The 17345-nt window shown below is 40.5% G+C and overlaps 1 protein-coding gene across 19 annotated transcripts in view; it reads right to left on the reverse strand.

Moving 5' to 3' along the window:
- Positions 1-2251: 2251 nt before the first annotated feature.
- Positions 2252-17345, reverse strand: part of PAG1 (phosphoprotein membrane anchor with glycosphingolipid microdomains 1) — a 147174-nt gene continuing 132080 nt past the window's right edge. For 14 of the 19 annotated variants that reach the window (XM_063643345.1, XM_055286603.2, XM_055286606.2 and 11 more), the window contains 2 exons: positions 14868-14927; positions 2252-11359 (listed from right to left, as the gene is read on the reverse strand). In XM_063643345.1, the coding sequence (XP_063499415.1) occupies positions 10997-11359; positions 14868-14927 (423 nt within the window). In that variant the 3' untranslated portion in view covers positions 2252-10996. The remainder of the gene's footprint in view (positions 11360-14867; positions 14928-17345) is intronic. The other 5 variants (XR_010121904.1, XR_010121902.1, XR_010121906.1 and 2 more) reach the window with 1 other exon arrangement.

Genomic DNA, 17345 nt, shown 5'->3' on the forward strand with positions numbered 1-17345 from the left:
TTGATGTGGCGATGATTTTTTTTCCTTTGGGCCTAAACATTTAAAGCTGTTGCTTTGAATGACGTGTCTGTTTTAGAAGACACTCTGCCAGATTGTGGTGCTGTTTATCTGCATGTCAGATGTCTGCCGTCTTCCCTGTGCCACCGCTTTTTGGGCTGGTTTGACTTGGAGGATATTCCTATCTTGTTACCCTGGCATCTCTTCAGAAATTCACAGTCACAGAGAAGCTTTCGGTGGGGGAAGAGTTCAAGTATAAAATCCTAAGATTTGTAGGCACTAGTTCAAGACAGGCTTGTAAGATTACGGATGATAGAAAGGTAGGAAAATTCAAATCAAACCAAACATTTATTTAGTGCTTGCTGTGTGCAGGAAATTGTAGTGTATGCTACAGGGAATATTTCAAAGAAGTTAATGTGCCCTGAAGAGCAAACAAGGCAGCTCAGAACGATGATTCCACTCCAGAACAACCACATTTACATCGGGACATACCGAGGGAGACATTCTGGAAACAGACGTGATGCCTGGGAGACAGTTGGCTTTGGAATGCCGAAGTCCAGCCTTGAGATTTTAAGAATCATCTAGGATGAGAGCAAACATTCGAAATGGCGACCTCAAAAGTACAGTAAGGTCCTGGATAATTCTTCAAAAATGAAAAAAATCATATTGCAGATTGTATTCACAGAGGTAGAAAGATGGACCCAAGGAGAAAATTTTTTCAAAAACAATAACGATAAAGGCTGGACTGTTTGACTTACTTTAACTAGGGTATCAGAATTCTCCACTCCTCTCAATGAGCACTTGGTAAATGTCTACGTCCTAGAATCGGCAGTACACCCACCTCAGAAGAGAGTGATCCATTCTACAGGTGACAGAGAACCTTCCAAATTGCTGAGCTCTGGAGCTTCCATTTCCCCAGACAGCCGAGGTGGGGAAACCAGGATCTGTGATCCAAAGACTCAGAACAAACATTTCTTAGCGCTGAGCCTCCACACACAGAATGGAGTTGTGATTAATACTCTGGGAAAGGAAAGAACGTTCTGCCCATGTGGTGAGAAATGAAGCTAGGGTTTGAAACCAAGATGGACAGGCCCTTCCGCACATCTGCCTCTAGGTTGCTATCATTACATCACATGCAAGGAAGCAACTAGGCAAGATGAGACCCTTTGACATAGGGAGCGGCAGGCACGGCCTCTGTGAGGGCTCCGCAGGCATTTGCTGATGTGGCGTGTGATCTGCGGGAGCCTCTGCCCTCTCCTCTATGCCCAAATACTCCCAGCAGTCTCTCAGGGGTTTGCCATGCCCATGAGAGTGAAGGGTGGTTTTGCTCAAGACTGTGATAGGCAGCAAGCTCCTTAAACTGTAAACAGTCCTAGGAGTAGGAGGGATATTCACTCACTGTACGGGAACAGTTAGTTGGGTAGAAATAAGTGGGCCAGTCCCTGGAGAAATATGGAACAGGGTGAGTATTTATAATGGTGCAGATGGGGTGGAACAGAAGGAGAAAGCATAGAAAAATCTCAGAAAGGGAGGCTGGGTTGTGGTGGGTCTTAAAGAGGCAATCTGGGGGTTTGGGGTGTCCTGTAGTCACAGGGCACAGACAAAAATGAGACAGGAGCATGCCAAAGAAAACTCTCACTGCTTCGCCTTTTGGCCCCAAGGCCAGTCTTAAGTGACTAGGAAGGGGGCAGCCAGGTCAGATGGTGGTTAAAGTCATTTGCTCTGAGACATCCTGCTGGGGCTGCATCCCTTTCACACAACAAGCAGATGGGTTTTCCTCTTGGCCTGGGGAATTATTTGCTCTCAGGTTGCACATCTTCATAGGAGTGCTTGGCAAGTGTGGGTAAATGCCATCAAAACTTTCCCAGCCTTGTTGTGAAGACGGTCTCTTACCATGCACAGAGCACTTAGCACCTTGCCGGGTACCATGCCTAATATCTCATTTAATCCCCAAGACAACCCCATTAGCAGGTTCTATACTATAATCCTCCATTTCCTAATGTGGAAAGGAGGGCACAAAGAAGTCTAACAGCTTCCTCACAGTCATGATGGAGCTGGGATTCAAACTCGGGTCCTTTTCTGCAAAGTTTTTGATGCTAACCTCTACACACTTTGGTCTGATTACCAGGAACATTATCTTTCCTGTTATGGTGGTGAGTTGACTGCTGGAATCCCAAAACCCTGGTAATGCATGAAAGGTATATAAATTAGCCATTCTTGACCTTTTCAAATACCAAATAAATTTTAACAAGCCTTTATATAAAACTGACTTTTATTACAATTAAAAAAGGACAAAGACAATTTGATAAGTGCCTTTAATTACAACATACCTGCTATTTACATGTAATCATACTTTTATATATAGCTTAAATAAGTTTTATTACATGTAAACTATAAGATATTACAAGTTGAACTCCAGTCTTTTCTGGATATTCAGAATTAAAATACTACCGGCAGAAACACACAGAAAACAAATACCCATTTCAGTTCCTCAGGTACCATTACTGGTTGAATGATCAAGATCTGGCCACAGAAGAGAAGTGGAAATATGCATCAAAACAAAACTTATTCTTAACATGACTAACAGTATTGTTATTTAAACTCTAAACATAATTAACAATTGGATCATTAAAAATACAACTTCAATTTATATAGCACCTTTCTTCTGAAGAGTTGAAAGCATTCGTGCTTATCTCTATTATTTCGTTTGTCCCCATAACATCTCTAAGAGGTAGGCAATGGTTAGTATCATTATCCCCATTTTGTATATGGAGAAACTGAGGCACAGAGAAGTTAAATCATTTGCTTGAGGTCACACAGTAAAGTCAGTGCTGGAACAGGGACCACAGCCCTGTGCTCTTGTCTCCAAAACCAATGTTTCTCTTTACACTAAATTGTCCCACTTGAGAATTTAATTCAACAACTCAATACACTTTTCCAATAAATAAAAAAATGTGCACTTTTTTCACCCATAAAATTTTTTGAAATACTATGAGCAAGATACAAACACTCTGGGATGGATGGTAGACGGATGCTACACTCTTCTAGAAAGTGCTTATGGAAATGTTTATTTTATTTTAATATGAGTTTCTTTTCCTAGTTAAAACAAAGTAGATGTCTTTACAAGAAATATATTTGAAAGAATGCTTCTAGTCACCTACCCAATTATAGCTCTAGTAGCCATATTATGTTATCTACAAACCAGGTTTATTCCTGAGTTTAAAAAGAAGAAAATATCTAAATAATAAGTTAAATCTTTGAGATAATTTTTCTCATTTACACACATTTACATAAGAGACTCAGAGTGGCAGATAGGGAATTGGGCCAATACATTTCCCGGAGAGACATGAGAACTAAGACACACAGGGGCAGCAAGTCCGAATTTTGCTCTAATCCCTACTCCCTTCGCTGCACTACAGTCAACTATATGGTTGATACTCGAAGCAAATAAAAAGATAATTTTTAAAAAGTGTCAAGGTCGCAAGCATACTAGAATGCTCACAAATGTTTGCTGACTTGAACGTAAAGTTCAGCTTTCCTGATGCTTTTCACATTGCTTCTCCTCAAGACACGAGCATTGCTGCAGGCGTGGCCATCTTCCAGGACGTGGGCGGGCGGTGGCACATAGGAATTAAATCCTAGCATGGCTCCAGGAAAAACAAGACAAGTCCTATACTCAAAAAGTAAAGTTAAAAAAAAGCAAGCATGCTTAAGGGATGGGTCGTGAACACTACATCAGGTTCATTTATGAGTCTTATATTAAAAATACATAGAAGCTTGTCAAAGGAATGCTCAAAATCCTCAACCCATAGACTCAGGCTTTTGGTCCCAGCCTCTTCTTCTAGAGAAGGGCACTGCTGTCTTTCAGGGAAGCCTTCACTACTTACAAGAGGAGCTAAAGATTAAAAAAAAAAATTCTCTTTAAGCTTAAGAAAAGGAAATAGTTTGCTTTAAACTCATGGTTTCCAACTTGTTGAGTTAAAACCAAACCAAACCAAACCAAACCAAACCAAGCCAAACCAAACCAAACCAAACCAAACCAGGACATGACAACAAGACAGTTCTGAACTGTAGGCTCTAGGGAGCAACTGGTCCTTCTTCTAGCTTTAACTGTGTCCCATTTAGAGTACCTAACAGGTATACTAGGGGAACTTTAAAAAACTGAGTGTATAAAGAGAATGAGCAGAGATATCTGTTCTGCTAATTTTGAAAAAAAGTTACACTCTAGAATACCCATTCAAAGAATTAACTGTGATGACTTACAGCAAGGTTTTACAAAACCAAAATGAAACACCCTGGCTCCTGAAGTATGTAGAAAATGAGAACTTCAGCAGCTGCACCTCCAATTCACCTATCCTAGGACCTGGAAGGTGCTTGGTTTCTCTCTCCAAAGTCAGGCAGTTTGCTATAAATGGCAAAGTTATTCTCCTTAGCTGGCAGCTCTACCTTTGCATGCTGAAGCACTCACAGTTTTCTTAGGACCTGGAGGATCAGAGCAAACTGGCTGTAACTTGACATCATCCTTAGGCACTGTTTCCTGGGGGAGAGGGTGCAATGGCTTCATGGCGAAAACATTTTACACTCAATTTACTTTAAAAAGGGTTTTGTTTTTTTTTGAGATGGAGTCTTGCTCTGTCGTCCAGGCTGGAGTGCACTGTTGCGATCTCAGCTCACTGCAATCTCTGCCTCCCAGGTTCAAGTGATTCTCCTGCCTCAGCCTCCTGAGTAGCTGGGACTACAGGCACATGCCACCATACCTGGATAACTTTTTTTGCATTTTTAGTAGAGACAGGGTTTCATCATGTTGGCCAGGCAGGTCTCGAACTCCCAACCTCAAGTGATCCACCTGTCTCAGCCTCCCAAAGTGCTGGGATTACAGGCATGAGCCACTGCACCCGGCCTAAAAATGATTACTTCTTATAAAAAGGATTTCTTCCTCTTCACAATACTGAGCTTCCTTTTTCTTTCCTGGTAACTATGGGTCTGGTGTTGTCATAAGGATCTACCTTCCACATGCTGGACAGTGGCGGCTGCCGCTCAAGGAGACCCAGGCCAGATACAGAGCACTGCGGGGAACACTAAGCTTACTTGGTTAGAGCATGGCACTAACATTTCTGCCTCTGTGAGTTTGATTCCACCGCATAATTTTTTAAAAGTTCTTTTCCATGGCCCCTTAGTGTCAGCCATTCTTATGAAAGAAGTGAGCAACAGCGTACATGTTTTGGCAAAACTCATGACAAATAGCACCAGCATCTGCCGCCCTAGGTGGACCTGTGGCCTCACCTTGGCAGCCTGTGAGTTGGGCAGAGCTGTGATGAGGCATGGTTCTGTGCCGGCTGGCAGGGTTTGTGATACGGCAGCACTGTGATCCGTACTGGAAAGACATAATGGCATGTCCTGTGAATAGTAAATACAGAAGGCTGAGTGGGGAAGAGACCCAGGGGTATTGCTACACAAATCGATAGGCCAGTTAAGTACCAGGAGACAAACTGAGGTGGGAGGAAATAGTGACTTCATGGCCTCATTCTTTAGACTTACTCCTTAAAAGGACTAGATCCGGGGAGGGAAAAGTACTCACAAAATGTTCAAGCTAACACGAGATATTTTTGGTCTTAAAACTAAGGTTTGAAAATTCCCAGTACTGAAAACAACTTTCTCACTCTTTTGTGAAATGGACAATTTGACCATTAGGAAGATCTTTTGAAACAATCAAGGAAAATGCTACTAAGTGTCATGAATTATTTTTTAATAAGGAGAGTACTTTAATACTGATTGGGCCCATGTAATAGACAATATGTCACTTTTGGTGTAACTATTTTTATGAGGAAAAAACGTTAACAATGAAATGCCAATTCCTATTTATAATAGACCTTTTTTGTTTAGATATATTTCAAGTTTCCCCAGAAAATATGAGGCATTAATACAACACAATTATTTAAACGGTAACAACATTAAAAGATTTTACTGCTGCCAATGTAACATACAGACATCTGAGAAATGACAATTATCAACCTTTGTAATACATGATCACGCAAGGTGATATGAGACAACCCAAGGATAGCACATTTTAAAAAATACCCACAGTATACAACTGGCAAGCCAAAAAAACTCCTGTATTAACAGAAATGATTACTGAATTGAACGCTTTTTAAAAAATGTCTTTAAAGCAAAAATTGTATTTCTCTTTTCATGTTACATTAAGAATTTGGAATATTATTTTTCAGTTAAGTCAAAGAAGAACTTGCAAAAAATAATGACATACTTCACAAATAGTAGAGACTAGATGTAAACACAGACCTAAAAATGAGCAGTAGGATAAAAAAAACCATGAATGTTTGTTCTCTTCTGGACCATGATTTTAAATTTTAATTTGGTAATTCCAGATAAAGATTCTAATTTATCATGGTTTCTGGACTGATCTCTTTAAGTTAAACACTTTCAGTCTAAGTGTGTTCAACTGGCCTAAAGCCACTGTCAGGAAAAATGTATTTAGGAAAATACACAACACAGGGCAAGAAAATACTACTGTAGAATAAGGAATTTAGATTTCACTGCAAATAAGCCATATTTGATATTAAAGACACATGTTCCTATTTTCACATCAGTCACTTATTAACATCAAACATTATACTTTAACTTTTCCCCATTACACATAAGCCTGTCAAGATTTCCAGGAAGTAATCATCAGTACCTACTGTGCTTCCAGCAGCCAAAGCTAAGCTGGCTGGGTACCAGAAATCAACACCTTCAGGAGAATGGCATCACAAGATTGCATGGACTCATATTAACTATTACAAGGGGCACTGGAAAAAAAGGTCATTTGCTCATTTACAGAATCCTAACTGAACTAAAGCTCTGCAATTATAGCCATGGTATCAGACCAGCTTTTTTGCACATCCTATCACATCGCTGCCTGCTGATGTTTTACACTGCCTATAAACTCTCATAATTTTAAACGGGAATGAAACAGAATGCTACAGGTGACCCACCCTGCTCCTGCTACTTGGGAGTCACGTTGTTTTGGCTTCATCCTGGCTCAAGGTTACTAGTCTCTTGCTGCTTTAGGCCAAATCTCTTATCTCTTTACATTTCCTCCTCTCAGGCTGAGTCAAAAGTAAGTCACATGTATAACAAAACTGTCTCAAAATACCACTGTTTTTCAGCCAAGAGAATTATGGATGCAATTTAAAGTCTAAATGTATTAATTGGAAAAATTAAATTAGAGCAACTCAAGGTTTTCCTGTAATTACCAAATGAAACTGATTGAAAAACTGTTCCTTCTAATTCTGCTTTTCCGACAAAAGTTCATCACACTTGCAGGATAAACATTCAAAATACATAATAGAACATATCCTAATTAAGCACCAGAGTTGTGTCAGAGCCAAGTATATACACACACACGTATATGTGTGTGTGTGTGTCTGTGTGTGTGTAGTTTATTACTGGTTAAGTAAATGCTCTAATTAGCAAAAATAATGAGAAATATATACAGTGACATAATGCAGTTAAATTTTAGTTCTCTGTGTTAACTACTTACTATTAATTTAGTACTCAATTAGAATTAACTCTGGGATTTTGAGGGCAGATAAATCAGTAATTAGGCTTTTTCCCACAAAGAATAGTGGTAGCTTCAAAAGCTTCAACAGACCTAATGATGTAATTTATTCAGGACAGAAAAAAAAAATATGTAGCCAACATTCTTGCAAGAATTACTTTCTTATAGAATTTAAGATTTCCTCAAATATTTTCTTTTCTATATAGCGTTTTGTTCTTGTGTAGTTATCTGCCTAGGATACAGACAGGATATCGAGACCATTTCAGAAAGTAGACACACTAAAAACATTTGACAAATTAAAAAAATTTCGCATAAAACAGGTTACCCTTTCCTGCTGACTATACTTAAGAAATACCAAAAGTAGCATACAAAATGTTTCTAAACTTTCAAAATATCTGAATAAAAACAAAGATCCTACTTTTAACTGAGATCGATTTATAATTCTTACTTACAAGATAAAAAAATCTCCTAAAATTTATTTTTAAATTTCACATAACCTGCTATAATTGGCTGTAAAAAATGGATGTCAAAATAGAATTTTAAATATACAAATTGTTTTTGATAACTACCTTTCATACATTTTATTTAAACTGTAGCATTAGCTCAAGATGAAACTTTTTAAAAGAAGCCATAGGCTTTTGTCCAACTCAAAGATTCAAGCCCAGATTCTGAACAAAGTAAATGTGATGAAATTTATGAAAAACTATACTATACATTCAAAACGGTGACGGTGCCTCAGTAAATATACTTCAGTAAAATATGCAGTGCTCCAAAGAGCTGAGCCATCTTTCTAAGGTTCACTCTGCTTCTCTCCCCCAGCCCTCATGGCCTGTGCTACCGTCTATTCTTTTAGCGTTTATGCCGGAGGGCCTTACAGTTCCTTTAAAAGTACACTGAAAAGACTTTATATCACAGCTTATTCTAACCACTGTTTTTCAAATTAAAAGGTATATTTCAGTGCATATTTCATGGCCACATTGCAGAACTAATATTTGAAAAGTTCTGGGGGAAATTTTGGTAATGAAATTACAAAATGACATTATTATGAGCTTTCTATAATTTTTTTTTTTTTTTTTACTTTAGAGATCATACCTACTTTCCTGCCTTTTTGATAAGTAAGGCATGAAATGAAACAAAAGTTTTGAGCTGTAAGGTGCCTATAAAGGATGTCACTACAGCATGCACAATGCTAGGTGTGTAAGATGACATGGCTGTTACCATGTACTAAAGAACCCCATCATGGCAGAGATCGCTCAAAGTCATCAACACAAAGCAGTGAAAATCACCAGGCAAAGCAGTGCTTATGAGAGACTGGAATTCAGAGAAATGCAAGGTACAAACTTCTCTCTAATCCAAGGGTATTCTGCTATGATCTTCTAATCAATGATGATTGTGCTTATGCACATGACATCTTCATGGGAGAGACCAGGCTGATTGCAAAATAATGACAACCAAACCAGTTTACCTCAACACAGCTCACTTCGCAATGTCAGAAATGCAGTGTAGAGCAGTCACAAAGTCAAACCATGAATACAGGGATGGAAAAACATTCCAGTGAGCTGGTCTCTACAATTTTTAAGACACTTCATCCTCCCAATTATATTATTTGTCATAAAGAGGAAAAACAGCAAAATTATTAAATCCAAAAAGTCACAGATGTCACAATGGGATGAAATAATTTCCTCATTTTTTTTCTTTATCAGTGTAGGAAAAGCTGTCTTTCCATAGCCCACACTCATAATAGCACTTCAGCTAGGCTCCTTTGAAAATGAAAAGTGAAGAAGTTTCCTAATGCTGGCCTTATAAGATCTAAAGAGATGATTAAATTCAAACCAGGCTGAGCTCTTACTCTGAGCTATTTCAGCCACTGATGTTTGCAAAGTATAGGAAGAAGATTCCAACAGGCAATTTGCATTGGCAAGCACTGGACTACAGAATTCATCACTGTTTTCTGAAAAAATATAATTAAACAATGGAATTATGACACTTTTATGAGGTTTATAGTTCACAGCCACCTCTCATCATATTTTGTTCTTCTTTCCATTTTTACCACTTCAAGTATTGCAATATTGCCCACCATAAACCACTGAAAATGATTATTTATGTATATTCCATTTATTTCTCTAGGGGGTCTAGGTAATTTGAATCAGGAGCTCCAAGTACCATTTAAAAAGGTGAGTCTTTAAAAACCATCAGTGTTTTAAACACTTGACTAGAAAAAAGATAACAGCTCCTTGTAATGATCTAGCTTATGTGCTTTATGATATCTTTTCAAAAGGAGAGTATAAATCATTGTACATAAAATCAAAATAGTTAATATACATTTTTTTCTGGCACTTTTGAGAAATTAGGCATTGAACATAAAACATCTTATAAACTTACATAACAAAAATAAATATTTACATTTTAATCTTAGATTACCTTAGGGTAGCAGTTAACTTATGAGATGCCACACTGTTGGTGTGGGCAGCGGAGACCATGGGAAATACACATTCATGTCCACAGCCCTTCAGAGATAGATGCATGGCTGCCGTCCAAATATGTGGTCTGTGTCCCAACATAAAGATTAAGGCTCTCTGTTTTGAAGGAATGAGTTCTGGGCTTAAACAAGTCTAGAAGTACCACAATACTCATGGAAAATACTGAAAAGGCTCGGATGAGTTTTCAAACACTGGGGGAAACACGTTTTTGACTAGAAAAATAAAATAAAGCATCTAAAACTGACTTCAAGTACTTTGGGGAGAGGCTACTGATATAGAATGCCAAAATAAGAAGGAACAAAGACAGAAGAGACTCCAGGGACATCCCTCCCCAGTTCCTTCACCCGCAGGGTCCAGATCCCCAGGTGCTGACGTGCAGCTCTTTGGGGAGGACTGGCGAGCTGGGCAGAAAGCAGCAGCCACAGTTTGTCACCATCCTAAAACACCTACATTGAGGGCAAAGGCCAAGCTTTGTGTGAAAATTTCCTTGGAATGAACCACAGGAATCTAGACATTTCAAGGGGGAAAAAGCCTTAAAGTCAATAGCAGACAAAGAAAAGGAAAGAGAAGAAGAAAAACCTGCTTTTCTGAATGGCAGTACTTTAGGCTGGGGGCATTGCGGTCCTTGGTGAGTGCAGTTTTTCCATACAGCTTGGCTTTCCTCACTAATGAGATGAGACCACTGACAGCTGGGATTTTTTGTGGGCGGTGAGGGTGCAGGAGGGAGATGTGCTTGGGTGTGCCTGTCCATCTGGCAGGCAGGGGCACACTCAGGTGCAGCCTAGTCCGTACCTCTCTGTCTCAGAAACTGAACAACTGGGAGAACAGTCGACAGGGTCTCTCTAACCATCTTCAAGTGACTAAAGCAGCATAGGAAGTATAGGTTTGTGTCACTTCTTCTCTTTCACGGAAGAAACGTCCCCAGACACTGATCACAGGCTACCCAGGGTTGTCTTCTGGGTTGCTAGAGCCTGGTAATATCTCTACCTTGCTGCAAGTCACTAATGCTCTCGTAGTCGTTCTCCTTTGGGACGAGACCGTCGTGGCCATTGGTCCCCAGGGTGGCCTTTTCTTCCTCTCTGTTGAGAGTCTGTATCGCTTCATAATCAGGCTCTGGCTCCTCGCTGGGCCTCCCTGCTGGTGGAAGTATGCTGTTTGGAGTTTTTTCGAAGTCTTTAACAGTAGCATAGAGATCATTACAGGAGGAGGGTGACCTCTGTGGGTCCCCTTGAATGGAGGTGTAGGTGGACTCCGGAACTGTAAGCGACTGTCCCGATTTATTCACTAACTGTCCAGGTTTATTCACCGATGAGTACATAGCTGAGATCTAGGAAACAAAGGGAGAGTTGAATAAACTTCCAGCTGTGACTTCCCCCTCCCTCTTTTTAGTGACAAGCTACATATTGAGCACTCCTGGGCTTCTGTGTGTGTACTCCTTAAAGATTTGTTCTTTCTTATCTGTACTAATTACGGAGCACATTACTAGAGAATAATTACACACATTATCTTCAACTGTGTTAACTAGATCAGTCATATTCCCTTAATTCCATGAAAACTCAGTTTTCTTGGGTCTGCTGAGGAATTTGAGGAGAGGTGGAGTGGGAAGCTCCCAAAGCCCCCGGGGAACTGACCACAGCATGTGTTTTATTTCATTTCTGTGTCAGAATGATATTTTGCCTGAAAAAGGGCTCCACTGCTTTACAAAAAAGGACAGAAAACACATAGTAGGCCAGTGATTCTCAAAGTGTGGGCTGTAAACCAGCAGCAGCAGGATCTGGGAATTTGTCAGAAAGGCAAGTTCTCAGGCCTCGCTCCAGAACCACCAAATCAGAACCTTGGGGCTGGGGCCCAGCAACTGGTGCTGATTCTGATGGCCAGTAAAGTATAAGAACTCTGAATTAGACTACTCCATGCTTCCTGCATCACAGTGGTCTCCAACACCTGTTGCTGGATTCTCGTTGGTGGTACACATATATCCGAAAGGGTATTCCTGTCCATTATTTTTTGACTTAGTTGCATATTACTGGTTAAACAGACATTGACAGTCCAGGTCTAGTTTTCTTCAGTGGGAAAACTCATTCTCGCTTGCAACCAGCCAAGTCAGAAATGACAACTTACAGGATACTATTAAGAGCCAGTGGCTTTCCAAGCACACCCTCACAGTCTCACTAATAAATCCTGTATCACCTCCGATATCAACAGGGATTTCATTCATTGTGAAGATTAAATATACTAATTAGGAGACTTTTGGGGAGTATTATTTTATCGTGAAAAATCACAGTTGGAAATAAGTAAAAATACCCTTCATTACCTGTGTTTATTTTTATCACAGTGATTTGATTCATTCAAATACCCAGGAAATACATGAACATGCTTCCTCACAGATGCCTGGCTTCCCAAGGGCTGAGGGACATTTTCCTGCTTTCACTTTTCTCACATACTGCGGGTGAAGTTTCCAGCTGGCCTCAAAAGCTTCTTAAGACAGGACTGCCACATGCTAACTGGTCATTTGCACGAGAACTTTTCATTACAGGCTGGTGGCTGGCTCAGTTTGGTGAGGCTTTGACAATCCAAGGGTTTACAGTTCAGAAAAACAGTCTTTGGAAAACTCTTGCTATGTTGATCTGACTAGCCTAATGAATACGAAATGATTAACATTCTCACCTTAGAGGTTTTAATGAAAAAACTGCTCTCAGAATAGAAGAATTATAATTTCTTTGAATTTAATAAAAAAATTCACTGCTGTTTATAATGAAGTGCAAACACAGAACGTATTATCTAAATGGTGGTCCAAGCCAAAAATTATATGTGGACAGATTATAAAAGGGTAAACAATGGATGACAGTGGTGAGGGGAGATGGCATACCAGTGTATTCATCACCTGGTATCATCAAGGAGGACAAACGTACCTTGACCTAGATTGTAACAATGGGAGTCAGCCCCTCACCCCCGTTAGCTTCTCTCCTCAGCCTTCTTCCCCCTGGTGCCTGCCATTAATGCCCCTCACTCTTTGTAAGAGTACTTGGTCTTCTTGGCCTTTGTCCTCATTCATTAACTTGCAATTTAATATCGACTCTGGGAATGAACCTAGTGTGCAGAGGGTCTCACTGTACATTTCAACTTTTATACAAGCTTCTTGATTCTTCTCATATTCCTTTTGACTGTTTTCTATGACTATCATGACTATTATTTTTATTTTGTATACAGGTTTCTCTTCCAGCCCCCTTGCTGTTTAGCTTCTCAATTTTTCTCTTTAAAACTTTCATCGTTATTCCTCAGTCTGTAAATTGTTGCCATATTCTCATAAGTTACTCTCTTCCTTTTCCCCATTTCTCTTCTTTTTCTAATCAATCCTTTCCACAACATTCTGTTAAATTGGGATAATAGAACTTAAAGCTCAGATCTCAGCTTCAGTCTGGACTGTTTAACATTAAATTCCATAAATACAAAAAAACTTTTATATTTATTTTTCCTCTTTGTCCTAAGATGAATGTCTGTGAGTCATAGTTATGTCATGTTAAAAATTCATCAGTATAACTAGGTCCTGTTTCAAAAAATACAAACAAATGTAAGATAAGGAGCAATTTAAAATTTTACATAGTCTTTAATTCCCAGAACTCCTATATATTTTACCTTCTTGTCCCAAATGGGATCACTTTGGCTGCAGAGTAGAAAACAGAGTGGAGGGAAGCCAAGGAGCTGCCAGGGACCAGCAGGAGGGGACTGCTCTGGCCTAGGGAGGGGCGGCCGCAGTGGGCTTGAGGGAGGTGGGTACACAAAGAAAACAGTTTGGAGGTGCAACTGATGGGTCTTGGCAATTGACTGTGTTGGAGGACAGTGAGGAAAAGGAAGTATCGAGATGACCCCTAGGTTTTGGTCTGTGCAACCAGATAGACAGATGGCAGGTCCATTCTGGAGGTAGATAGAAACATGGACGAGGGTGGGCCATATCACCTAGGGAAAGCATTTTTGCTCTTTGAACATTCAACGTGGGTGTCTATCTCCATATTCTAATGCTTTACTCAGAGTCCTATAGGAAGTGATGTACCTGCATATGTACTTTGCTCTTGTACATGTACACAATTTACTCTGCTAGGAATTCCAGATAGAAGCTATATGCAGCTAGATCAATTAAGATGTTTAGCTCTCTGAGCACAGCTCGACATTTATATATATACATATGAAAAACAGTCAAAAGGAATATGTGTATATACACATATTTCACATATATATATAATACTGGCTTTAACAATTTTAATGCTTCATTGAAAATCTACCTCGTGAATTTTGCACCCTGGTGCTTGGGAATATGTGATCTGTTCTTGTTGGCTGCTATGTCTGACCCTAGCTCCAGCCTGGAACTGTACTTACTGAAGTTAATCTGCTCTCAGCATCCAAATTGCCACACGGAGACATCCTCTTTCTGTCTCCCAGGTGGGAGCAAATTCCCCACACTCACCTGTTCTAATTTCCTGAATTTTCCATCCCATGATTCATTTCCTTCTGATGTGGTCTTCCTGACTGCTGACTGCTCCCATGCTGGAATTTTTCTCTTCTCACTCTTCTCCCCTGCCCTCTCTATTTTTCCTCACCCTGCTTTCCTGCTCAGTTTCTTTTCCTGAGCTGACTGCTTGTCCTGCCATCCTTCTTGTCTGGCCTGCCCGTCAGTCTCTCCGAGCCATTATAAAACCAACATCCCAAGTCTTGATCTCCAAACATAGGCATAGGAGAATATTTCAGCTCTTTCAAAGGGTAACATTACAGTGCATTTATTCAAGGGGAGAAGCTCTATTCTTTACTACGGTTTTCTCTTTTTAAAAAGAAACAAAACTTACCTCTTCTTCCGTGAGAGTGGGGTCTTCTTCCCGAGACTTGTATGACAATGAGCTAAATCTCTGTCAGAACAAACACAAGCCAAGGAAAGTAGTTTGACGTTAACAATCTAACCTTTCTTTTGCACATGTTTCCTCATAATCTGTCTAGAAACGTTTTCAAATGATTTTTATGGAACCACGAAGAAATTATGGGAAGAGAAACAAACACTTATGCAATCTATTACCACATGTATGATGTTCAGGGATATCTAGTAGTATTATCCTTAGAGAAATTTCCTCTAATTTTGTATTTGGATCTGTAGGTACAAAGAAGCCAAAATAATTATTTAGACTACTGTTTCAAGTCCTAATTGTCACTGAAGGATTGATCATCCATGGAGGATTAATATTTAAAAACATGGTGTTTCTTTATCAAATGCCTGAATTTTATACTTCTACAGTTTGCTGGCGTCATCAGAAAGATCCTTAAGTCATTTGGAAACTTCAAAGCTAATGGAGAAACTGACTCATATTTCGTGTCTCGCCCCCTGCCTGATTTCTCAAGGATTTTGGCTCTTGGTTTACTGATTCTCTAACACATCCCTTGTCTTAATTTTTGGTGACCTCAACAAACGTGTATCCTTCTAAATCCCGCCCTTCAGTTCCTTGACTTCCCCTGCCCCCACTGATTTTGTGCTCTATCTGTGTCCGCTCTCCATGTCCACCCCCGACCTCAGCACCCTCATGACTGCACCCCAGGCCTTTCTAAACCACAGCCTCTCCACCAGCCCAACTCCTTGCAACCCCTTTCAGACCAGTGCTCGTTGTCAAAGCTCACTCCTTCTGTCACCCAGTTCCAATGCTCCTTCAACACCATTGGGACCCATTCATGCTTTCAACGTCTGCCCTTCTCCTTGGTGTCCTGTACTGCTTTACTAAGCTTAAGCTCCATAGTCAACTGCCAATCATACATGAACTCAACCCTCTAGTGAGCCCTTAAAGCCACTCCGTATCATCCGATGCTTCCCCAATATACCCAGTCTCTGCTCAATTCACAGTCTACTTTGCATCTTCTCCTCTTCTCCTCAGACTTCCAACACTTCCTCACCTATCTTCACTCTGAGCAGATGATCTTGCTTCCTAGTTGGCTAAGAAAACTGAAGGAATCAGAAGAAATTTGTATCAACTCTTACCCCCACCCTCAGCCTCTGCATTAATCTATTTTCTTTCCTCCCTGTCAAATGGATTTTCCACGTTCCTCCTTCAGGCGATCCCCTCCTTCCTACACACTAGACCCTGTCTCCACATACCCATGTGTGAATACTGAGCCAGGAATTCTCCCAGTGTGGGATCATTCCCAGCCACATGCAAACATGCTGTTGTTTCTCTCATTCTGAAAACAAAACAAACCCAGTCCTACTCTGAAATTCTACCTACTCATTATCTCACTTCCTTTTTTTTTTTTTTTTTTTTTGACAGCGTCTCACTCTGTCATCCAGGCTGGGATGCAGTGGCGTGATCTTTGCTCACTGCAGCCTTGACCTCCCAGGCTCAAGCCACTGTCCCATCTCAGCCTCCCAAGTAGCTGGGACTACAGGTGCACGCCACCATGCCCAGTTAATTTTTGTATTTTTTGTAGAGACAGGGTGCTGCTACATTGCCCAGGCTGGTCTCAAACACCTGGTTTCAAGTGATCCTCCCAAAGTGTTATGATTACAGGCATGAGTCACTGCGCCCAGCCTGTCTCACTTCTTTATAGCAAAATCTTTTAAAGAGTTGTCTAAAAAGTCAATCGAACAATTTTTCTCTTCCTATTCTCTTTCTAATCCATTTCAGTCACGTTTCTGCCTCTACCATTCCACAGAGACTGCTCTTGTCAAGGGCACCAATGAGACTCACCTTCCCTGACCTACCCGCTGCACTTGGCAGAGCGGCTCACCTCTCCTTCCTTCCTGGACATGTTCTTCACTGGCTTCCAGGACTCCACAACTTTCCTGTTTTTGTTTCCTACTTCGGTCTCTTCTGCTGGTTCCTTTTCCAGATCTCTACTCTTGGAGCTCTTCCAGCCTCTATTTACACTCACCTATCCTGTGACCTCATCCAATCTCATGACTTTTAAAACCACATTCTGTGGATGACTCCCACATCAGCAAATCCAGCCCTGGCCTTTCCTCTTTACCCGGCTCATCAATCCAGCTACCATCCGATAAGCTCTACTTGGAAGTCCAATCGGTATCTCAAGTTAAACATACCCAACACTGAATGCTGGTTCTCCCCCAAAACCTGCTCTGCCTGTATCCTCTTCATTTCAGTTAATGGCAATTCCATCTTTCCCACATGTTGGGCCCAGCCTCACACTCATCACTGCCTCTTCTTTATCTCACTACGCGTAGGATCCATCCGCAAATCTCTTGGCTCTGGCTTAGCTTTTCTCATCACCTCTGCTGCCTCTTCCCTGATCCAGGCCACCGCCATTTCTAATCTGGTTTATTAGAGTCA

Source organism: Symphalangus syndactylus, chromosome 7 (assembly GCF_028878055.3).
Source record: "Symphalangus syndactylus isolate Jambi chromosome 7, NHGRI_mSymSyn1-v2.1_pri, whole genome shotgun sequence".
NCBI classification, from domain to species: Eukaryota; Metazoa; Chordata; class Mammalia; order Primates; family Hylobatidae; genus Symphalangus; species Symphalangus syndactylus.